The 24,187-nt window shown below is 39.6% G+C and overlaps 1 protein-coding gene across 11 annotated transcripts in view; it reads right to left on the bottom strand.

The window, feature by feature from the left end:
- Nucleotides 1-5,818: 5,818 nt before the first annotated feature.
- Nucleotides 5,819-24,187, bottom strand: part of RBMS3 (RNA binding motif single stranded interacting protein 3) — a 722,581-nt gene continuing 704,212 nt past the window's right edge. For 8 of the 11 annotated variants that reach the window (XM_056334362.1, XM_056334363.1, XM_056334361.1 and 5 more), the window contains 3 exons: nucleotides 18,519-18,599; nucleotides 15,831-15,958; nucleotides 5,819-11,992 (listed from right to left, as the gene is read on the bottom strand). In XM_056334362.1, the coding sequence (XP_056190337.1) occupies nucleotides 11,986-11,992; nucleotides 15,831-15,958; nucleotides 18,519-18,599 (216 nt within the window). In that variant the 3' untranslated portion in view covers nucleotides 5,819-11,985. Of the gene's footprint in view, nucleotides 11,993-15,826; nucleotides 15,959-18,518; nucleotides 18,600-24,187 lie in introns of those variants that run through there. The other 3 variants (XM_056334365.1, XM_056334371.1, XM_056334370.1) reach the window with 1 other exon arrangement.

The raw sequence follows: 24,187 nt of genomic DNA, 5'->3' as shown, positions 1-24,187 counted from the left end.
AATTTAGAAAGTCAGTCATTTCAGGGTACAGTTCTACCTTACCCTCTACAGTAATTCAATTTATAGCTTGGTTTTGCTGGTTTTTTTAAGCTTTATTATTTTAAATTCAGTTACCTCTATGTAATCTTTCTTGGAAAAGAAAATCAGCAACCTAAAATATGAATGATACCGAGGAAGTCAACGGAAACAAGTTCAAAATACTCAGGGCTAGAGCAGTATCTCTCACTGCATTTCTACTAATGTCTATAGTCCAGTGTAGCTGCGCTTATGAAATGTCTGGCTGAGTGTGCTGGGTGTGGGGGGGCAGGCAATGAGTAGCTGGGGGGGGGGGGGGAGTGGGGGAAGACTGGACCTTTATTTTGTAAATTGTTTATTTTGGATCATTGCAGATATCGCTACTGGGAAAAGTAACCCTGCTATAAAAATTTTCATCCTATATTTCTGAGTCTTTGTTACTGATAAAGCAAATGCTTGTCTGTGCCACAGTGAGGAGGAGACAATTTTCTGGGCTGGGTGTTGATGTCCTGCTATCTGACATTCAGGTTTCCTTGTTCCCTCGCAGACTGTGTGCACCTCAGCCATCCATCCTGCTGCTTCAGTTCTTTCCCTTTTATCTGTGTGTAGAATTAATCAAAATTATTTGCTAATTCATTCACCAGGGCAGCTGATGCTCAGTCTATCTCAACCTTCCTAAACTGTAGCTGCCTTCAAGGAGAGGCAAAATGGGGCAGAGCCCTGCTAGCTTGCAAAGTCTCTTCCAAGTTAGGGAAGGTAATTTCCTGCCTTTTCTTTTTTGGAAGTTTATCTATTTTTGCCTCTTTCTGTCCAGTTAGCTACACCCTTTAATACTCCTGCTCCACAGATGAACTGCTTCTCTCAGGTAAACAGTCTACATTACCACAGTGAGCTTTGATGCTCAAATCCCTATTTTTAAATGAGATTTCTTTCCAAGCCTAATAAAAATTAACTTGCTTTGGGAAAAAATAACCAAAGAAGTCCCCAAAGAGAATCTAGTGTGGTTATAGCTTGGTGTTCATTCCTTGGATAGTTTTTGAAGGTTTCTCCTAGGTTCTGTGTAGGCAAGTAATGGAAATTGCCTCAGAAAGCTCACACTCTGCATGCTAGAGGGGATGCCACATGTGGATGGCACAGATAAATGAGCTGGAAGTGGACTGGGAGGAGAAGGAGGTTATAATAAAATAAACTCAGATTTAGCTGAAAAGCAGAGGTTTTTGTTTTTGCACTTCCCTGATCCTGGGTCACCACAGCTGAAGGAACTTTCTGACACTTTTTTTTTTTTTTTTTGGTGGCGAGGGGACAGGGAGGACTTGCTCTCTCGTACTTTCTGTCAGAGGGAGCTGGCTAGAAGAGCTGAAACGTATTAGAATAATAAACATATTTCATGCAGCCAGGGCTGCCAAATGGAAAGACTATTGCTGCAGTCCAGGGAAGTCCTTGATGCGGAAGGAAACCTTTGCCAGGGGCCTCTTGTGCCTCTGTGTGGGGACAGATTCCTCATTAGGAGCACGGACACTACTGCCAGTATGCAGTGAGCACCGAAAGAACTGCGTTCAAAGGCAAAGCAAGGAGAAAAAGTCATTTGCATGAAAAAGCTGCAATGCAACCCCTACCCCCAATGCAAAAGTAAGACAAAAGAAGGGACAGTTTTATGGCTAGCCCACTGCACAAGTCCTTGAAAAAAGGTTCCCATGTAGGTTATGTGTAGGTGAGGCCTTCTTCTACAAATGCAATTCAGTTGCCTTTAGTAGAAACAGTCCTGCCATGAACACCCTATCTTGGTCACTGCTATAGACAACATTCATTACCAGCCAGAGCAAGCTCAAAGCTTTAGAACCATTTAAGGGTCAGTCAGGCCTTTGACATAAGTTTTTTTGGACTGAAGAAATAGCTCTTCCAAGCCATATGGGTCTGCACAGGGGTGAATCATACACCTCAGGATGATTTTGGTGGCAGCACTTTCACCAACTGAAACTATTGGGTAACTATATTTTTCTAATCAGCAGTAGATGTTCCTTCTGAGCATGTTTTCTTCTGGAAAAAAATACAAATCGGATATTGTCCAAAAACTGTCATCTGCAAACAGCTGTTTGTATCCCAAAGCCCTCATAGTACAATCAATACGTGGAAAGGGAAATGGATTTTGGAAAGCAGTCCTTGAACTCTGTGCTATAGCCAGCTATTGCTGTGAAAAGTAAGCTGTAATGTTGAAGCCCACTATATTCAGCTGTGTCTGAGTGTCTAGCAGAAATATGAATCACTTAATGGATTAAGCGGATCACTTTTCCTTCACCTCATAAGCCTAGCACAACATGTCTTTTTCCTGCGTTTGCACAGTACCCAGCGGAGACTGGGGCCTCTGTGTGTTACTTTAACAAATATTTATTTGGAAGCTCATTTGGAAGCATGCACGGGACATAATACTGAAGAAACACAGCTGAGAAACGGGGAAGAGACACTGCTAAAATTAAGCACTTTTTTTTTTTTTTTTTTTTTTTTTTCTTTCTACATGTTATCTTTCAGGGCCCCTTGAAGACTCACCTCTACAGCAAGAAAGCCAGGCTGTCGGGGTGCTTGTTAAGAAGACAACTGTTCACTGCTGGAACTTCCAGCACAAATGGAGGATGGAAGCATCCACTACTCCTGATGGCTTACTCAGTTCTGTTCACTGTGCAGTGGACGTTAAGGCTCAGGCGAGCGTTCGAGCGGCTACGAACAGGCAGACACGTCCAGCTACGCCAATGGCTGCATACTGCACCTGAGAATGCACACACACAATTTTAATTCCTTTGGCTGGCTGTGCAGGCCTCCAAAGCAAGAGAAAGAGAGAATGAGGGAAGTTGCTTTACCTTCCTCAAACAAAAAACTTCCTTTCTTTTCTCCAGCTAATGATTGCTGTGTCTTGCTATCAACTGGTGAGATCTGTCCACTCTGCTCCTGCCTCCTCCTCTGTACTAAAAAGGAATTGAAGGGTGGCCAAGCACCCCCTTTGCATGTCACAAGATTAACTAGAAAATAATCAGGTCACGTGTGGAAAGCTCAGAGGAACCCGAGTTCTGCCACAGAGTATTTCGTATGAGACTAGCACCGTGTAGAAGATGCTCTTCCTGAGGAAAAGAGCATCTTAGTGGGCTGCCGTGCGGTGTAGCACATCTGTTAATAAGGAGAAAATGATTTCTGAGTGAAAAATGTGGGATTAGATCCCACAGGAATGATGTTCAAGGAGCTTACACAATTTTCAGTTGGCTGTGTATCAACGGTTGAGTTCCACACAAGATAGAGAATATATTGACTGCTAACAAATGATGAAATAAGTCAAATAATAGGTGTAAATCATGCTTTCTATCTTTTTCTCAGACATGTCTATTTTTCAGCAGTATTTCAATGCAGCAGAGCTTAGGGCCTCAGCTAGCCACACAATAAATGCAAGCCTGTTCAACTAACTTTAAAAAACAGATACATCATTTTTACTAGATCAAGTTTCAATTCCTCCATTTAAGCGGTGCACATATCCAGTAGATTATTTAGTTATCATTTATGTCCCTGATAGAAGTGAGCGTGCCTTCGGTGGAGGTTTATACATACACATTTTTAAGGAAGTGGTTTGGTCACGGCATCTTCCACCCAAAGTGGAATTTTTCGGGAACATCGTAACATGGGAAACACACCTTGCTGACCACGGCTGTGTTTCTCTGAACTGACAGGTTCTGGGAGGGCTTAAGTGGCAAGCTGCAGTCTCCTGCCTGCCTCCCATCAACACAACTGCCTTGTGAGCAGCAGTGGGCTGTGGCAGCCCGCCTGTCGATGTGACGGACAGCACGCTCCCCGCCAGGCAGGCTTGCTATTTGCCTGGCAAATTCATCCCCTGTTGTGTGCAGCCTCAGGACCACTCCTGCTACTCAGTAATTATCACTGTGCCTTGTGCTCCCCTAAGTCAAATGGAGACTTTTGCATAGCATAGTCTTCTCCTGAAGACCAGGCTGACAAGAATGGCGCAAGGAGCTGAGGCACAGAGGAGGGCTGCAGCAAGTTTACCAACAGTCAGGCACACACTGAGGTTTGTATCTTGGTTTGTTGGCCACTTCCAGTAACTTGCTGCAGTCCTGTCTGCTCCTGAACATTTGCTTCTCTGCTGATCGTTATTGGCACATTGAAACCTTGCTCTTAATTGGCAGTCTCTGGTCACCCAAAATAGAAATGAGATGTATTTAAACCTGTAAGTGCAGAATTATCCCCGGTTTACTCTGCACCAGCTGTTGTTTTGGGTTTGTTTTTTGGGGTTTTTCCCCCCTCTGCCTGAAATCTTGGGGAGTGACAATCAGAGCATGTGGCTTTCTTCACATGGAAGTCATGGACTTCATTCCAGATGCAGACCACTGATAAACACAGCTGTCTTCCTCTGGAAGCAATATACATCACATTACGAAGGCCCATTTTCCCTTGTTATTTTAATTCTGTAGTATAGGTAGGGGACTTAATACAGTCACATAATTTACCAACTTTTTTTTTTTTTTTTTTTACACTGATGGTGGGACTAAGAGGATGAGAGGAGGAAGCCTTCTTACCTGCACTTCTGTGGAAGATGATGCAAACCCCCCTTAGCCTGGTTCCGTATGCACACAGCCAGCCAGAGCAAAACCAAAACCACTACCACCACAGTTGTTAGTGATATCCTTGTTAGTAGAATCTGAAGTGGAATGATCTTGGCAATGGAGCACTCCTGGAAGTGACAAAGCTGAACCTGATGCCAGAGCATCAGCTGTAAACCACCTTGGCACCACCTGTGTTGGTGGGACGAACTGTTTCTGCTGCTCTCCCCAGGCTCCTCAGCTACCATGCAGAGTGCCAGGCAGCCTGTAGCTTCAGCCTCCTGCCTTCCTCCTTCTCTCACCATCATCACAGCCAGCAGCAATGCACATTTCAGCATAGGTGCAGCTGAAAAAAAACCCTCTCACCTGTTTCTTCCTCCTATTCCTTCATCTTCTAGATTTCTTTGGGCTCTCCTGATTAGGCTGAAGGGAGCGAGAAGCTCCACTGATGGATATTTCCTTGGGCAGAAAGAATGAGAAGGAAAGTGTGTGGGCAATCCCACAAAACATGTTTAGTGCTGAAGGAGATGGCCATGTTCCTGGTAGGTAAGAAGGAGCACTCAGTGATTTCCAATGTGTGAATAAAGCTCTTTGGCTGGGGAGGAGAGTTACTGGACACTTCCACCCCACCCTCACCTTGGTCACACAAATGGCCCTTGTGGGAAGAGATGCTCATGGCCACACGAGAGTCGCTGACTGAAGCAGCCATGGGGAAGTGCACCAAATAGCTTTCTCATTCCCTGTGAGATGTGGCTGAGGAGGCAATTTATTTTCCAGTTCCCTTTCAAGATGAAGTATGGCTTGCACTACCACTGCTTAGGCTGTACTTATTCTGTAAATAAAGATTTTCTGTCTTCTGTGCGGCAACTTTTACCCTGAAGTCACTCTTTAAAATAAGCCTCAGAAACCAAGGCAATGTTCTTGTAGCAAGTGCACAGCTGAAAGCCTGGACAAGCACATACCTGTTAGTATTAAACACTCAGTCTTGGTGTGAGAAAAACTTTCTCCTGTATTTCACCTTCTGACACGTGGGTGGCTGTGCTGCTGACAGGGCAACAGAGCTGTCCTGTCTCTCACAATTCTTTCCTTCCATTTGGTGAAGACGCGGAGAAGGCAGACTTTGCTGCAAAGCCTTTCTGCTCCCTCTGTGCTCGGCACAAGAGCCACAGCCTTGGGAAGCCTCTGCACAAAGGGGCCACAAGAACACAGAGTCACCCAGCTCTTTTCTTTCTTTATTTTTTTATTGAAAGCTTCATCAAAGAAAACAGAAGTTTAAACCTAACATCCACTGATCTACAGAAAGCCCCAGGAGTGGGAAAATGGCAGCTATTTAGGATTGTGGTACAAATGGAAAACATAAAAAAAATAAATCATAGCAGTACAGATCTTTCAAAGACATTCTGAGACATCAGCACACAGATGCCCATATAAATAAGATTCATAATTTAATGTACGACAGAGGTTCTGTATTCTATATTTTGGCTACAGTGAGGTCTGTAAGGGCTTTAAAGAATCTCTGTCCCATTTGTGTGATGCATGTTTTCTTGATAGGAAGTTTATCTGCTTTCAAAGCTGCTTTGATTTTTCTTACAGACAGAATCTGTTCATTCTCCTTTAAAAAGGAAAGCAATTAAAAATTCCTACATGAATTCTGTACGCTTCCTGGTTTTACATAAAATTGTTTTCCCTCCAAAAGACAGTAGAATTTTCTTCCACTCTGGAATACAGCATATTTAATAATACTTCAGTTACATAAACATCATGTTCTCTTTTCTAGGCTGTATTTTTGGGCTTTTAAAAATATAACTGACTGTAAATTTCACCAAAATCCTAAAATTATTATCCACGAGAAAGTCACTTAAAGGCAGAAAATTAACATTGGGCAGATACTCTCTTAAGGACAACAGATCCAGATCTTGGAAGGTGCTTACACCTTGCAGGCTTTGGCCCTACAAGGAAAAGTGGATTTGTGACCCTGTCAAAGGCTGACATTTTTCACTTCATTACACATTTTTATTAAGGTGAAAGAACTTAGCTGTCACTGTTAGGGAATTAATAACTGAACCGAACAACTGAAATAAATACAAGATTTTTTTGTCATCATGGAAAGCTAAACCAACACTGGGATTTTTTTTTTTTACAGCTTTTTTTCTCATGATTTTCTGCTTAATTTTAACAAAGAGCATGTTAAGAAAGGGGAGAAGAAAGGGTCTGTTCTGCCTGCCTCGAGGCACAAAGGTGAATAAATCTCTGGGGTACATACAGCGCTCTAGCCTATTTGTGTGACAGGAGCAATATAGAAAAAGCTGGCGCTCTTTTTGAGGGACAAACCCCCCTCCTTATGCTTCATCTTTGCTGCTTGCTGAGATTCTAGAAATCTGCTCCACTGAGGGAGAGGAGCAGTCTGCTGCTCACTCAGCCCTCCTTCTGAGAAAGTGTGCGTGCATGATTGTGTGTAAGCGTATTAAGAATGAAAGGAATCTTCGTTACTAGAGTCAATTGTCATTAAACAGAAAAGACTAATGCACCAAATGTCAGCATTTTTGTTGTTTTCTGTTTTGCACTTCCATCACACCGTGACTGTTTTCTTAGTTCACATGGGCTTCCGAGAAAGACCAGGAAAATCCCTTACCCTAGGGCACTTCTTTTATATCTGGACCAATTTCATGTTAAATGAAGTTTTGAAAGGAAATGTTGACCATGCGTGTATCAAACATTACTATCTTCAACTAACACATTTGGTCTCATCACTAAAAATGGATTGATTCGTTACTTTAAGCACATTATCGCTCTTTAGCATGACTCTTGCTATAGGTGGAGTACAGCGAGTCTGCCTAAACCTGTTTTGCTCATGTCAACCTCAGCATTAAAATGAAGTGGCATGAGGAGCACCATCAAGCTTAAAATCATGAAGCATGGCAATTTGTTAAACACTTAGTATCAGTCTGACCCTTCAGTACCATAAACAACATAATATAGATCCAAATACTATGACATATTAAAAATAAACTTTATTACAATGCAGGCTTCCTCAAATTTGCTGAGTTTTGGTACACATACATACATAAATAATACCTTTCATTTGATTTTTACTTGAGTAAAAATCCATTCGAATGCTTCAGCCCATTGCCCATTGAAAGTTTAAGCCCTCACCTCTCTAACCACCAGCCTTTATATCCCACAGTTGGGCATGCATCCAGAGCAGAAGATGTGATGCAATTACTCTCAGATATGCCTCATTCTGCATTACGGTGGATTTCTTGACCAACACGACAAAGGCAGTCTCTCGGTAAACAGAACTTTACAAGTAAGCACAAGCTAAGGACATTTCAAGAGTCTGTTTCACTGGAAGGCAATAAGAGGACATTCACAATCGGAGGCCTGACTGTCACACGTGAAAAGTGCTTACAAAACCAGCAGTAGAGCCAGATAGGAAGAAGAGTCCCTCAGCAATCTCACTGGGAACGGTGAGACTTCTCAGTGCCCTGATCTACACTCGGGTCAGCACCTGCAAATATAATACTCTTCAGTTCCACTGTATCTTTTTTTTCCCCTCAATGTTAAGTGACAAGCCCAGGTACTCAGAATTTTCTAGCCATAATTAATAGTTTTCTGACAACCCTTCTGTATTTATCTTTTAAGATAAAAACAAAAATACCAAACCTGAACATCCAGATTTGACTATTTACAAGAATTCAGGTGTGATGGAAAGTACATACGCAGTTCAGCTTATGGATTTCATGGTATTTCTAGACCTCTGGGCCAGGCACCATTGCCTTAGGCTTCTAGAGTTGTTTCTGCAAAGTTTCGGGAACCCTCCTGATATTTAAAGCTAAATTGGTAAGACAGACATAGATATTGATTTTTACAAATTCAGGTCTTCAAAAAAAACCAAACAAAAAAAACCCAAAAGAAAACCAAAAGAAAAACAGAAACTCAAACAGATTATTACAATACACCTTCCAAAAAATCTTATCAGCCACAACACAAAGAAAACCAGTTTTAGATTTCAGAGGCCACCAAGTATTCCTGTCCTATGACAACACCCATGCAGCAAGCGTGTTGCTCTTCCACTGTTCTCTTTTATCTCATCTTTAACTTTTACAAATAAGTTACCACATTCTGAGCATTGTGTGTGTTCCAAATAGGTTATTTTCTTACCTTATGATCTATGACTGTTAATACTCAAGGCTCACATTGTTTATAATTCATAGACTTTCAAGTACCAGTTCACTGTTTTTTTGGGGATCTGTAAGATGATCAATTGTATTTAAGGGATCCATTTTCTTTCCTCTTCTTCTTCCTCTACTTCTTTGCTTTCTTTCTTTTGATTTCAAACACCGTTGAACATTATAGCATGGGAAAAAAGGGAACAATTCTAATACAGAATGCACTTGAAACACTTTAAACTGACAGGCATCATGATACCATGTTACCTGTCTGGCTTAATAAAAAACACTGAGATTGTTTAACTTTGCTGAAAAAAATAAGAAAAATGTTTCTGAATGTATAAATAAAGCAGCAGAGTTCTGAATAGAAACAAGAAGGTACCTCAGCATATTCATCAGCCACATGGTAGCTACCTTGTAGCCTCATTGTTGATAGTAAATGAGACTTTTTGTGTGTCACATTAGAACTAACACAGAAACAAATGTGTTTATTTCATATTTAACTGACTTGTGCCTGGGGTTATCTCTATTTGTACAAAGAATTCAGACAGAGACAGAAAGAGAGTACGTGTAGAAAGGAAGAAAATAAGGCTAGATCGATTTTTCCCCCTCATATGCCCTCCAAAGAAAGAGGGAACCTTTATCCAAGGACAAAATTCAAGTGCCACTCTCAAAAAGCAACAAGTAATGAGACAGCATGTGAAACAAAGAGATTATGTTTTTTTCTGTATTGAAAATATGTTGTGGTTGTTGTTGTTCTTTAATACTTTGGCATCATCTGGTTTTCAGAAGTGTTGAATATCAACAACTACTCTGGAGAAAGCAGAAGTTTTACCACTTCTGAAAATCAGGCCCTCTTCCTATGGTTAAGAACCACGTGAACTCCCATTTCTCTCTTTTCTATGTTGCATATCTAGCAGCCATTTGCTTGGGAAACCCCCTCCCCCCCACTATGTTAAAAAATATGATCTTGTTTTATCAATTTAAAAAAATAATTGTGTGGGTTTTTTTTCCCCCCAAAAAAATCAGGTCTGGGAAACACAGATCTCTTTAGAATTGGGCAGCTGAATCAGATTGATCCAATATATGTTTTAAATTAATTATTTTTAACGGATACCCTGTCTCTAATGCACCACAATACACGTGATGAAGCTTCCCCTCTCTTCTGGATGGAGGAAAGTTTTAAAATGTTTGGTTTAATTTTTACATATAGATATACGTGTATGTATGTATATATTTAAACGCTGCTTCTCTTCTGCCTCCTCAAGGAAAAAAAAATCATCTTTTGACTTGCTTCTCACCTTCTTCGGTTTTTGTTTGGAAAAAATAAGGGCCACAATCAAGACTTCTCTATGGAAAAAAACTGTCATTCCTAAAACAGGTTTCAGTGGATTCAATTTAGTTAGTGTCTTTTTTTTGCCTAATCATACTAATTAGTGATTGTCAGCCAACATATTAAGACAACAGAAATCACAGCAGAGAAGAATAATTTTTAACTTCCTGCCTGCATGACAATACTAGGTCATTTTCAATATTTCTGCTTGTGTGGGAGAGCTAAAATGAGAACGAAGATCAAGTTTGCTTTCTCTTGCACTATCCGGCAATTCAAATGCATCACTGAAAAAGAAATGCAGAATTAAGGTGGCTATGCATGCTGGACGATGACAAAGACTGAGGTGAAGAAATGAATCTGTGGTATGTCAGAATTCAGAAGGAAGACTGTTGTTTCAGTAGAAATACCAAAGATCAGGCAATTTAACAGAAAAACTCATAAAAATTAAAGCCCACCTGGACAGATTAGTTGGTAGCCCACTCCCCCTTGCTTTGGGATGTTCTCCAAAGCACACCATCAACAAGCTTCTAATACCAACTATTCTGAAAGTTCCACTCTAAACATGTGTGGTATGTAAAACACCAGTGGAAGATAGTTTAAACAAACAAGAAAGTAAGAACTGGTCCGGCCATGTAGGTCAAATAAAGATAAAAAAAGAAAAAAACCTCTATCTTCTGGACTGCGTTAGGGTGTCACTTCATCTTTGGTATAAAATAGGCCATCCATAGGCTGCATTTGTTCACAACTAGGAAAGACTACAGAAATTGTCAACAATTTCTTCTATCTATTGCTTTTTTTGCACTTTTTTGACCATAAGCTCCTATCTACTTAAGTTTTTTTTAATGCTCTTAAGCTAGGTTTTTGCAATGTGACAAGCAAAGCAGACTAAAAACTTCTTAAAGCTCATAAAAAAGACTGCAGATAAAAAGCACTAATGCTTTTGCTAGCGATCACGCTTTGTAAATAAAAAAATCTGCATTCTGCAAGAAAAAAACCCTGCATTCTCTATAATGCAGCAAGTTTTTTTCTCAATTCAATAACTTTACTGTAAAATGCTTTAGCCTTCTAGAATTTTTTCTGTCAACACTTAAGACAAAGTTCATAAAAGTCCCAGCATTTTTCCAATCCTTTCAGTTGCCACAGTTCCTTTATCATCAACTTTTCTTCAAAAGAAGAAAATCATTTTCTTTTAAACTGTACAGTTTATTTTTTGTTCACCCCAAAAACTCAGTCTATTAAACTTCTGCACCAGCACCGGTGTGAGCAGTTTCAATTCATTCTCGGGTTTTCTAACAAGACGTTGACAGCTTGCCTTGAGAGCCTTTGACGTCCTTAAAATTAAGGCAATTAAGATTCAAGATAAACCTTACCTAAACATTTCTTTAAAAAAAACCCAAAAAACAAAACAAAACAAAACAAAAAAAACCAAACCCCCAAACCACTCTAGATTTAAAACAAGAAGAAAAATAAAATGAGAGAAAAAGAGTAGCTTAATTTTTGAGGAAGACAATTGGTTTTCATCGCAACTTGCTCCCTCTTGACATCATCAGTTTTTCTGTTAAAAAAAAAAATATCTAGCTACACCTCCAGGTAAATTCTGAATTCAAATGTTCGTCCAGATGACATGTGAACCCAGAGTTTTTCCTCTGGGTTTTTCCTTTAGTTTAAAAAAAAAAAAATATAGCAAAAATAAAATTGTCAGACTACATGACGGAACCATTTGCACAGCACATAAAAACACTGTTTTGTTTTCGTTGGGAAAGGTAGAAAAAAAAAGCATTCATTTGACGCCTGTGCAAACTGGAAGCCAACTTCTTGTTCAGTGAAGTTTCTCCATTCAAGGCAAAGATTTCAGACCGACATTCTTCAGTCCTGTTTATTGTCTGTAAAAACAATTGAATTAAAGTGGTCATTAAGTCAAAACAACTTTGAAATAGGCTCCTCTCCTTTTTTTTCCACCCAATTCCCTTTAAAAGTTATCCAAGCTAAACTAACTTTGCAGCTGTTTAAATACGATACCACCACTAAGCTGAAAATAGCCAGGCAGAAACGGGGAACTCCTGCTTTGGGGATGTTAACACATCCTAAGCAGATGAATTTACTCTCGTTAATGCTATGCTTAATGGGCAGCCTAACTACACTGAAATGAGATGAATACGTGGCTTAACACTGTGTAAATATTTCAAGAGTAATACAATAAGAGAGCAAATATTTTTGTAATAATAAATGGCACTATTTATTTTGGATACTAATAATGAAATGAAGGATAAAATTGCAATAAAAGAATACATCCAATTTGCTGAAAAGAACACATTTTCATGGCAAGAACAGTTAAGAATATGGAGCACACTGCTTAATAAGCCAGTTATGGCTAACTTGGTAGAAACATTCAAGATAGTATTAATTAGAGAAATACAGTTTTTGATCTTATAGCATCAAATCTTTCTAATTCAGCACAGAGAATAAGCTAAACTATCGAGCTTTTCCTTACAGAAGGTAACTCTTAATTTTGTGGGTTTGAGTTTTCATGCCATTTAAAGATATGTCACATCAAACTCATCTTAGCAAGACTATATGAGATCTTTGGGGAGACGTGAAACCTACGTATAAATGCTGTTTCATGTCTAGGGCTATCAATAAGGGTTAGCTACTGCTTTGCCTACAGCCCTCAAAACTTGCATGGAAAAAATCCTTTTCTAACCAAAGTTCAACACAAGAAAATCCAGCACCTTTCCTTTTGCAAGCATTGACACATTTGCCTTGCTTAGTTTAAAATTAGTTTTAATATCAGGAGTTAAATTGTGAAGAATGTTGATGACATAACATTTGCCACAGGACTATTTCTCTGGGATGGTAAATATAAAACTAACTTCAATTTTAAATATTAAATTTACCAAAGGACTGAAAATTAATATTTTGAATGTTAACAACACGTTTATGTGGAAAGCAAGAATTAACTATTTTCTTAGGGTTTTCTATGCATAACTTCAGCAGGAGTACTCAAGGTGGATGCTCACCTCCTGAGGTTTTACTGCCCCTGTGGGCTGAGTGGCCACTACATGTGCAAAAGACCAATTCCACCGAAGGGTCACAGCACACGCTCTCTAATCTAACCTGGCACTGAGTTTGCCCACAAAAGGCTCCAGAAAAGTGTAAGTCTTTCCACATTTAAAATCAAGAGCATGTCATCCAGCAGTTTTGCCTAGAGGTAAGAGAGTACACTTTTCAGGAGCAAGGATCTCCACTTATCTCCACTTCATAAATTTCACACTTTTATGTGCACAAGTAAAGATTTAAAAGGAAAAAAGGGAGTATGCATCTAAAATAATTAAAGTGATTTCCTTATACAGTTCTCTGCCCAGAAACCAAGGGCTGTTTCTCCTATATTGCTACACAGTAGGTAGCCAGGTTTTTGACGTGAAGTTATAATTTCTGAACTTCTATGGATGGTATCCTCAAGTACAGCAGCCAGCACATTAAATAAAAGAACATGTATGCTGCTTAAAAAAACTGGAAATTAAATTCTAAGTCTTGTGGTTTATTTTATCTTACAAAGACATTACGGATTCCTTATACCACCCAGTTCATTCTGAGTACATTGCCTCTCATTTGTTGCCTGCAATTTCATGATTGTTGCAAAGAAAATAAATATAATTAAATAAACTGTTAAAACTTTTCTCCTGACTGATCAGCTCCTATGAAATAATTTTATAGTGTCTGTCTTTGCCTGTATCTGACAATATCATTGTCCGGTCCTGTTAATTACTTCCTCTCAACTCGCTTTGAAAACAGCTGTTGTACATTGTTCACGATGCTTGCTATTAAAAGATGTGCCCTTCGAAGAGCAGATTAATACAATTATATTTTAATTACAAAAGAACTTCACTTGGCCATATATTAAAGGTTACTGAAATATTCCAGCAGCATTTGTTTTTCAAAGACAGAGATTGTGTACATTTTAGTTTGTTTCTACAGCTTCCCACACTGCATTTCTGCCCGCAACCAGCAGATATAAATAGGGGGGCACATTACAAAAAATACCCCTGAAATAATCATAATAAAAATCTGTAGTGGATCTGCCTGTGTGATTAAAAAATAAAGAAATTCCTCTGGATATAAATGCCAGTGCCATTAGAAGTGTATCCATCATTGCAAAAAGGCAGTAGCTGACAAGAAAAGATGAGGGATCTCATTCTCAGAGAAGGTGGGAATTCACCACATTGGCAAGAAACACAGCACCCATCTCAATTAAGAATTGCAATGTAGTTTCCTCCTGCATGGGAAAAATGCCAGAATCTGCTGCTCAGAGCTACCTTACAAGGGCTTCTGAAACTAAGTCCTTCTGCTTTGAGACTTCAGTGAATGGAACTGGAACACAGGAATGGTCAGATCCAAACCCATACAGAACACAGTCAACAGGACAGTACAGTCACATGCATTTCTCTCTTTGCCCTTTGTATTCTATAAGTATTTTGGCATTGTTTATTTACAGGTGCTAGGGAGACTGATGGGTAGAAGGGATACACCTGCATAGACTGTGTTTCCAATTGGGTGCATCAACAAAAAGCTTGTGATCAATTGTTTTTGTAGTATGTAAATACGGACAAATATGGACAAGACATAAGAAACGGTGAGACCTTAGGTTTTATGGTGGTCAAAAAAGACCACTGTGTGATCTGAAAGCATTTGTTACTCATATGTTTGTCAAATAAATGCATCTTCCACTTCCAGAGGTCAAAAATGAAGGAAAGCAATTGACAGATTGGTATAATTGTAATCTTTCCTACACCAGCTCATATCTTAAGCCTCTAGAAGTACTATGTCATGATGCATTGACTGACATATCTAACATATTTCTTGACTGGCTGTTTGTCTACTTCCTTCTCCAAGATGCATAATTCTTTTTTCACAGTGATGCTTGTGTTCAATATACGTGTAATAATAAAGGACTGGGTTTGGGCTCCTTCCTGGAATCTGTCCATCAGTGACCAGTCCCAGTGAGCACCCTGTCACTAAGTTACATTACCTTCATGAGGACCAGTTTTATTATGGCAAACAGAAAAAATGTTTGAGGATTATTCTGAAGAGGAATGGGCACTTTAGGAGCTCTAGGTCAAGCTGTCAGTGTGCAAAGTTTGAATTTTCCAAGGTGTTCCATGGGAAGCAAACAAAGGGATCAGAGGACAGGAGAAAGACAGAGCAGTGCTTCTCCCCATCCCTTTCTTATGCCTTCTTCTTCTGTTCCCAGTTTCTGCCCACCCAGTGCCTGCATGCCGCCAGTTTTGCACAATCACAGATACCAGCTTGGGGCTTCATTAGCTACACTTTCTGAAAGAAACCTTTACATGTGTGTTGTGACAACCTTTACATGTTTATTGTTCCAGTATTTTTGCCACTGCAAAATTTAAGCACTTTTTTAACCTCTGACGCCAGATGCTGCTTTAGCCCAGCATGATGATTGTTAACGCAGTGGTTGAGATCCTTCTGAGTCCAGAAACGCAGCAGTTAGAGAGCGTATCATTGCAGGCAGGAACTCAAGGACATTTTGCCAAGGTGAGGCCATCAGCCAAAACCTTTTGCTAATTACACTGCTATATATCCAGAATTCATCTGAACTTAACAAAGCTACTCAGAATTTATATTGCTGAAATGGGGACCAGAATTTGGCCCGCTATAACCGCAAAACAAAACCTTCTGGTTACAAACAGTATGCCTACTTACTTAGACTGTTGGTAAGAATATGCAGGTGCATGTTCACTGGATGTTTCCACTGCCATCTGTTGCTGTTGACCACTGGCTTCCTGTGATGAAGATGCTACTGTCTGTGGAGAAGTATCAGCAACAACACCCTAGGGAATCAAATGAGAACATAAGAAACTTACTAATTTTACTCACAGCAGTGAATTACATACAAGAGCTCAGCACCAGCTCATCATTCCTGTATTTCTCTAGAGATCAAGAGAGTTTGAGATAGCAGAACCACATGCTAACACAACAAACTCCATCACTTTTAGAGTGCTAATCCAGCAACAAGAAGCTTCCTCAGCATACCAGCCCCTGTAGTATTTGGCTTTGTAGTATTGTAGTATTTGGATTTGTATTACCACAGGCTGCAGTGGAAAACACCTTCACCTTGAGGGTGGTTCCCTGCCCATTCAAAGCCAGAGGCAAAACTTCTGACTTCAGTGGATTCTGGATTTTACCTCCTGTCTCCTTCACAACATATGTATGGCTGTTCTGATTTTCACTTATCTACCCCAAATTCACAGTAAGCTCACATTTATCTTCTTTGATTTGCAGTGCAATAAAGGCAGAATCTAGGCCCACTGCTCTCTGCTTTACTCCACATCCAACAGAATTTTAGCTGCCTTAGAAAAATACTGCACTCCTCTACACGCTGCTTTTATGTATGCTCCCTTCAAAAATAAATTTACTTCACATGAAAGACTTTTATCTGTTAAGTCAAAGCTCCAATGAAGTTTTGTATTATTTATATGTTTGCAGAAAAATAAGTAAATACACAAAAGATGATATGTATGAATTTAACAGTATGCACTACTTCTTATCCTATTTAGACAGTCTGAATAATATTATGCTTAGGTATTTTTGTACGCTTTCAAAGCTAGCTATATTTTCTTTCCTCTCATGCTTGGTGCGTTGGCCACATGCATAACACTAGCATGTCTCTTCAGGGAATATGCTTTATTATTGTATTGCACACAACAGAGCCAGAAGAGGGAGCACAAAGCACTTGCTTTGTTTTTGTTTGAGTCCTATGTAAACAACAGGTAGTTTATTTTAAATTATCTGTTAAGAGTATCAGTTTCATTTTTCAGAAATTCTTCCAATCTATTGCTTAACAGACTGTCAGTATAATCTTTTTCCATCTACTTCCTTATCTTTATCCTTCTGCTTTTGTCCATCTCGGGATTGTAAGCTCTCTGGGGCAGAGACTATTTTTTGATCTCTGCTTGTGGAGCATCCAGCATAGTAGTGTCCTGGCTCATGATGCTACATGAATACAGATAAACATTAATGATCATCACTGGATCAGAACAAGACAGGCTATATACTCAGATAATATTTTGATTATTATAGTAGATGACAGATATCATGCTACTTTAGCAGGCATGAATATACCAGTGGGTGAATGGAGAGGAGGGCTCAGAAAGAATTAACCTAATTTCTCATTTGCACCACTCAGCACATCACACAGCCAGTACAGCTGTATGAACCACTCTCCATCCCACCATCTGCATTTAATTTGGATTTGTATCTGTCCAGTTTAGTATCTAAAAATGGCAATTGAAAAGAGGCACCCATGGCCTGTTTGTAAACAAATGAGGTTTAGGACAAAATTATCCCGAGGCACAAAAGACTAAACCGAAAAAGTCTAGCTCTGCATGACAGAACAGTAGCAGCCTTTCCTGCGGGACCTCATTTGGGAATCTCAGTAATTGCAAAGAACTGGGAGAAACTGAGATGAGTCCACTTGACTGCTAGTGGAGCCATGCCAACAGGACCATTAACTCAGCATCCTCAAAGCACTGAGTAGTAATAGCACAAACTCCAAAGTTCACACAGATGAAGACAGAAGTACAGAGAGCCTGGCACTCCTTGCAATACCCCAGAGTACAGGAGAAGTTATTAATAAGAGAGGGAAGCACCAAAGAGAAGCACGCAGGGAAGAGGATGCCAAGGCTCCCTCCTCTCGCTGTGCTTAGTGGCCCTTATGAAGCTTCACAGAAGTGGAGGCCAAGCTGACACTCTCCCGGCAGCTTGTGGTCTACAGGGTTGAGTAAATACTTACTCATTAGACTGTCATCAGCATGACTCAGCCCCAAGGAGGGAGGGAGCGAATCCTTCCTCAAGGATGAAAAGCACTCAGTCAGTGCAGCATCCTCCACGTCTGTATGTACAAGAGGAAGGTTTCCATTGCTCAATCACTTTTTCTGGTGGCTAAATGTTTCAGCAATTACCTATACTTGCTAAGGACCGCATCAAACCCTCTTGCAATGTTCTCTTCTTGGAATCTCTTTTGGGTTTGTGGTCTGCCTGCTGGGTTTGTTTTCCTGTCTCTTCCCATCTCCCCCCAAAGTACATGGGGAAAAAATAGTCATAATCACTGAGGGTTTATTCCATGTCCTGCTGTACAACAAAACAAATGCAAAACAAGAGGCCTTGCAAATAATTTAAAAAGCAAGGGGGGAGGGGAAATTAAAAAAGAAGGAAAAAGAAAGGAAGAAAAGAAAAGAGAAAGAAATGTGCAGCCCTAATTTTAAAAGATGGAAGCTTCCAGCCACCATTCCATAAAGTAACTTTAGGCCCCTTTCAAATAACAAGTGCAAGGAAGCATAATAGGTAAGAGTTCTGCTACCCCTTCACTCTCCTGGATGGAGATAAACTTACTTCAATAGGGACAGCTGTTGGAGGCACAGGAGTGTACTGGGGAATGTAAGTCCCTTGCATAGGTGCAGCAGCAGTCATGTACTAGAACAAATCAAAGGCAAATGAACATTAGAAAACCACAATCAAGATGCATAAAACCGTATCAGAAGCATGACACTGTTTCAGTTTCCTGCTCATATGTTTTTGGTTAGCGTACAGCCTATTGTTTCTTTTAATTAAGGATTTTAGGCAATGGTAGGAATTACCTAGCTATTAAACATCATAATCTTGAACTTCAAAGTCAGTCATATCTGAATATAGGCAATAGCAAACATCTTGCTGATAGACTGATTGTTCACTTGGCTTCTGAAAATGGGAGACTCCTATTTGTACTTACAAAAACCCCTGTAGAGATAATGATAGCAGCATATATATAGTGGTTACAGATACAAAACCAGCCTAAACAATCTTTTGGAGTCTTATTGATCTTATCTAATAACACCTACAAAAAATGAAGCATTAAATTTGACAGGTTTATTCCAGTCTGTATTTAATCCCATCAATAACAGCAGTTGAGTTTTCAGGGATACAAAGCTGCAGGGAGGTGCAATCTAGGACAGGAAAAATAAAGAGGAAGATATATATGGGAGTTTCTCCTTTTGTATACAGAATTCCTAGCCAAATTCTTATAACTTATTCTTAAAATCCAGGGATCTTTTCTATCCATTTTGAAACTTCTGCAAATTATTATTATAGCAACACTTTGTATTAGTTTCTCTAGAATACTATTTCTCCCAAGTGCTACCAGATGATATTTTTTGAAATTCATGAGTGCATGTGAATTTGGCCATTGGTATGGCACTAATTTCTTTATATATAGCACTTCTTAAAAAGCTCTTGAACTTAATGCAACAGGTATTGTTCAAAACTTCAAATAAAGTATCAATATTAAGTTATCAGATCTGTCTGTACTTTTCTTTCTACAATCCAGTCCTAACTGGGTGTCTTCACTGACGAGAATCTCAGAACGTGCCCAATCCCACAACTGACTGTATGACACTTCCACTACATGTTATCTTCAAAGACACACCAAAGATCTGAATCAGCCCAGAATGTATCTGATGAATTTTAAAATGAGTTAAATATAGCTTTGCTTCCTGGCAGAGCTAGGAAGTGCTTGCAAGATTTTATTCTGCTGTTTATAGAAAATTTACATTTAAAGCACTCTCTCACCTCAATTCTAAACTAACTGGGTAGTTTGATATGCCTGTCACAAACGTGCATTATGAAATTGCATAGTGGGGTGCAGACTCTGCGGCAATGCTGTCTACAGCCTCAGGGAATGAGAACAGCATATTTAAGAATCCCACAGCTAAATTCTGAAGTCTTCATTCAAGTAGAAGAAAAAAAATACTTAAATCAAATTGTTTTCTATAGAAAAAAGAATCAATGAGGAATGTAGGTGACAGAGTGTATACTTGCAATATGAGTAGCAATTTGTGTTGAAAACCATTCAAATATTTTTGCTAAAATTTAGCATTTTCCTTAACTTGAGCAAAGAGAGGGGAGTGTCCCCAGTGTTTACGCGCCTCTATCAGGCCATGTTTTTCTGCTGCTCCTTTTCCCTGTTCTTCAGCAAGAGAACTGAATTCAATAGCTTTTTTATGAATGCTAACCCACCAAAGACATTAGGCCAACTATTCCTATTGTACTCAGTACAGCCGGGTTATTCTCCTGCCTTACAGATTAGGAGCTAATGAGAATGTTACGGCAGGGTGTTCCAGAGCTGCTTCCGCTCCATTCATTCTGCTTTGTAATGTTGCATCACATGTTGGGACAACATCTGCTGCGTAGCATATTGTTCTAAATGTGTCAGTATTTAATATTAACCTGAAGCACTCATTCTTATAGTTCTGCAAACACCTACAAGGGTTTTAAACACTTACACAGGCTAGCTTCACTCAAATACATATAGATTTTAATTAAAAGTGTCAATTTAAAGAATAAAGTTGCCTCATTCAACTTGGACTTCCTCTGAGTTCTTCCCTGAACCCAGCAGAAGATAATGCTCAGACTCTTATAAGATGCAGTTCTCTGCCATTCTCTTACCTTACACACAAACACATACAATTTTTAATACAAAAGTATCAAATTAATCAACTGCCTTTTAATTCAGACCACTCCACTTTTTGTAAAGTCCTTTGGCATTAAGTTCTGTAGCACAACAGCTGAAACTGTTCAGGAATTATCTGGTGTCTTCACTGATTCCGCAAGCAGTGCTTTTGGTTAGTTGTGCAGTTTCTTAACTCTACCGTTACTGTTTTCCTCTTGAGGCAGATCCTGATCTTACTTGCCAGACTACTTCAGGTTGCTCCCTTCATCGCTACACAATCTCTAGGGGAAACTGTTCTCTTGACTGCAGTGTGACTGGTGGCTCTGGCTAACTCTTGCTTGCCCTGGTCTTTCCAGGCACTCACACCTCCCCATACTCTCCCAGTCTAATTTGTCTGCAGGAATTTTAACTGAATTCAGCCCAACAGCAGGTGATTTACAGTGCTGGAGACCAAAGCCATCTAGTTACTTGCCAGACTCCCTGAAGAACAGTAGTCTGCATATGGCTTCCCATCTACCTCGCAAAACTAATGCAACTGGGAAGTAGGCAGGTGGCAAACAAAGACGACATCTATGTCAGACGACCATCACTGAGATCTTGTTTTCTCCATGAACCACACTCACTAATGTTCTTTATCCACATGTACTTGTGAAAGAGACAGCATGACTCCCATGCTCAGCTTGGCAGTACCCAGCTAATTCCACTAAATATTAGTATTGTAAACCCTGAAATGAGAGAATCTGAAAAATCCAAATCCATTGTTTTTTTGTCACATGTTTCTATCAGGATTAAAGATTCTTGAGCTGTAATGTGATCTGTCATTCAACAAAGTATGCGCAAGACAGAAGAAAACACTGTTCTTTCTTCCACAACTGTACAGGCTTTGTAGGTCTAAAAGTAGAAGCTGCTTATTTCTGACAGTAAAATGAATAGTGACTCTACAGGCACAGATGACAGATCTGGAGGGTATAAGGGAGCTTTTTTGGCACCCTGATCCTTTAGAAGCTGATAATTTCTGCTACAGTAAAAGAGACATGGGTGGTAATACTTCGCTCTTAATTTCTTTGTAAACTATTATTTTCTTCATACAGCATACAGAATGCATGTTCTAAGCACTGAGGGTGTGCAGTATTATAATATAATGCATGCTTTACAATGCTTGACTGCTTAATTCAGACTGCACTTACCAGGGCACTGATGAGGCCTATATGCTACATTAACAATTCTACTCACACCTTGTCCAGTGGGACTTTTGTTTTTAACTTTTTGAAACTGCTTAAGTATGTGAAAAAATCTATAGCTAGAAAATGAGTAGTAATATACACTTAAACCTCTGCTCTCTTTTCAGATATTACCCTCCACGACTAGAAAGAGTTAAATGAAAGGAGGTAACGAATGAGGAGGTGGGTTGAGGGAACAAAACGGAACTGTGAGAAGGATCATGTTTAATTCAGAGAGCAACATCAGTTCTCACAGATCTGCAAACAGTGGGGTATCCCAGCCTGGCTCCAGCAAGAGTCCTGTTAAGCCTGCAGCAAACACTAAGCCCATAAAGGTGGCAGGCCTCGGGAAGAAATAAACAGAAGGAAAGCAGCTGCCTTCACCAAGCAGACTGAGGGAGCATGTTGCAGTAGGATAATATGTTTTACCCATCAAAGGTGGAGCTGAGTGACCTGCAGGGAATTTTCCGGAGCTGTTACATAGAGGCTATGGCACAAGTAATGTCCATTTATGCATTTGCCCTAGTAAGCCTCTGGCCTGCCTTTCCTGGGCCCAGGTTAATGCAGAGTCAGGCAAGTGCCTAATAGCTGAGATACATAGCAAACACCTCTTACACCAGCTATTAATTACTGAATTTCAGCTGAGACAGTGCGTGGAAGAGTGAGTGCCTCCTGCAAGACCAAACAATTTAATTTACACTGCCAGAAGACTTTGGCCACACGCTTTGTTTAAATTCTGAAGGTCATCATGAACAGAAAATATAAGAAATAGCCCTAAAGTACAGTTCTATTTATAGGCCTATAAAGTAACACAGCTGTGATCAGGAGACGGCTACTGGATATATGTTAACTCTCTTGGCCACTACGAGTACTGTGAGGTTCTAGAGTTGACAGATTTGATCAGTTGACAACCTGATCAACATTGAATACGCTTCCCAATATAAAGAAAAACAAGAACTTAAAACCTGAGATGTTAACATGTAAGTTTGCAGTAGGTTTGGAAACCTTGAACACCACTTAGAATTAGTAGGCTTACTAATGACAAGTGCCAAGGAGCAGTGAATAAATGTTAAAGAAAAGGCTTTTTAACAAATCTGTATGGAAATGTTGCTTTCTGGTGTTTCACTTTGGTTTTATGTAAATGTGTATCTGTTGTAAAAATCAAAGATTGTTTTCCTTACTTCAACAACCACCATGCTCCTGAGAAGGCGCAGGGCCTTTTCAGTCAAGGTGAGAGCCAAAGTGCAGAAGCCTTGTAGCAACGTATATGCTGGTAAGCTTTTACACCACAGCAGCCTGCTGAAGGGAGATTAAATGGGACGTCTTATGTGAGTAAATGCTTACCCGTGTGTCTTAAACGAGCAAGGATGCCAGAGTCTGGTCTTCAGTGACTATTTGTGGTTTTGTATCACTGCATGAGCTATAGCACAGTAGATAATGACTTAGCTTTTTAGGATTCTCAGAATTAATGCCAGGGTTTGTTTGTGTTTTTTTTTTTAAACCATCTGAGAAGTCTAGACACTGCATCACTAACAGAATTATGTGAAAACATTTGCGTTGCTGGAAAACTGAAGGAAATGAGACTGTTGGCTGGATTTATTTTTATAATATTTTTTCTTTTTACCCACGAAGGAAACCTGCCCTCCCACTTTTAAATCTCTTTCCCTGCAAAGAACAAAAACTGCATCTCTCTTTGACCATTGTGAAGTGGTTATAACTTTAATGAAATATAGAATGAAACTGCTGCTTTTTTGTCCCTGGTTCCACCTTCTCATTTGAAAATACCCTGTTCTCCAATAGAAAAGAACATTGTCTTGCTGTGTCCTCTTATCCCATAGTCTGGCATGGAGATGTAGGAACTCACAAGAGAAAAGGACCATCTAACTCATCAGCGCCAGTGACAGTTCAATGAAATACAATATCCAGCTGCCACAGTTTTTACTTTAAAGTTCAAGTATCTTTTGCTACCCAGAAGCGTTCTCATTTTGCAGCTCAATCCTGTAATTATTCAATGGCTGTTATTAATCTTAGTTTTCCCCAATTAAAGAATGTGAGAATAAAAGATATGGAGGTTTTGCATATATTACAATATTTTTTGCTAATAATTATCAGTCTGGTCTAAAATATAATAGTGTAATGCTATTTTACCACACAATTACCATAGCCCTATCAAGAACAGCACTGTCATTCAACAGAATCCCATCACTGGGCCACTGCACTCATTGTTCAGGCAGAGAATAGAAATCTTTGCAAGATTTAACCTCCCTTCCCTGCTGCTCAGTAATACACACACATTTAGGAACACTGGCTATCACTTTCCTTTCAACCTTCCTCATGAGATGTTACCTAATTCTCTG

Source organism: Falco biarmicus, chromosome 4 (genome assembly GCF_023638135.1).
Source record: "Falco biarmicus isolate bFalBia1 chromosome 4, bFalBia1.pri, whole genome shotgun sequence".
In the NCBI taxonomy this organism is placed as follows: Eukaryota; Metazoa; Chordata; class Aves; order Falconiformes; family Falconidae; genus Falco; species Falco biarmicus.
This window is presented reverse-complemented; position numbering and strand designations above follow the sequence as displayed.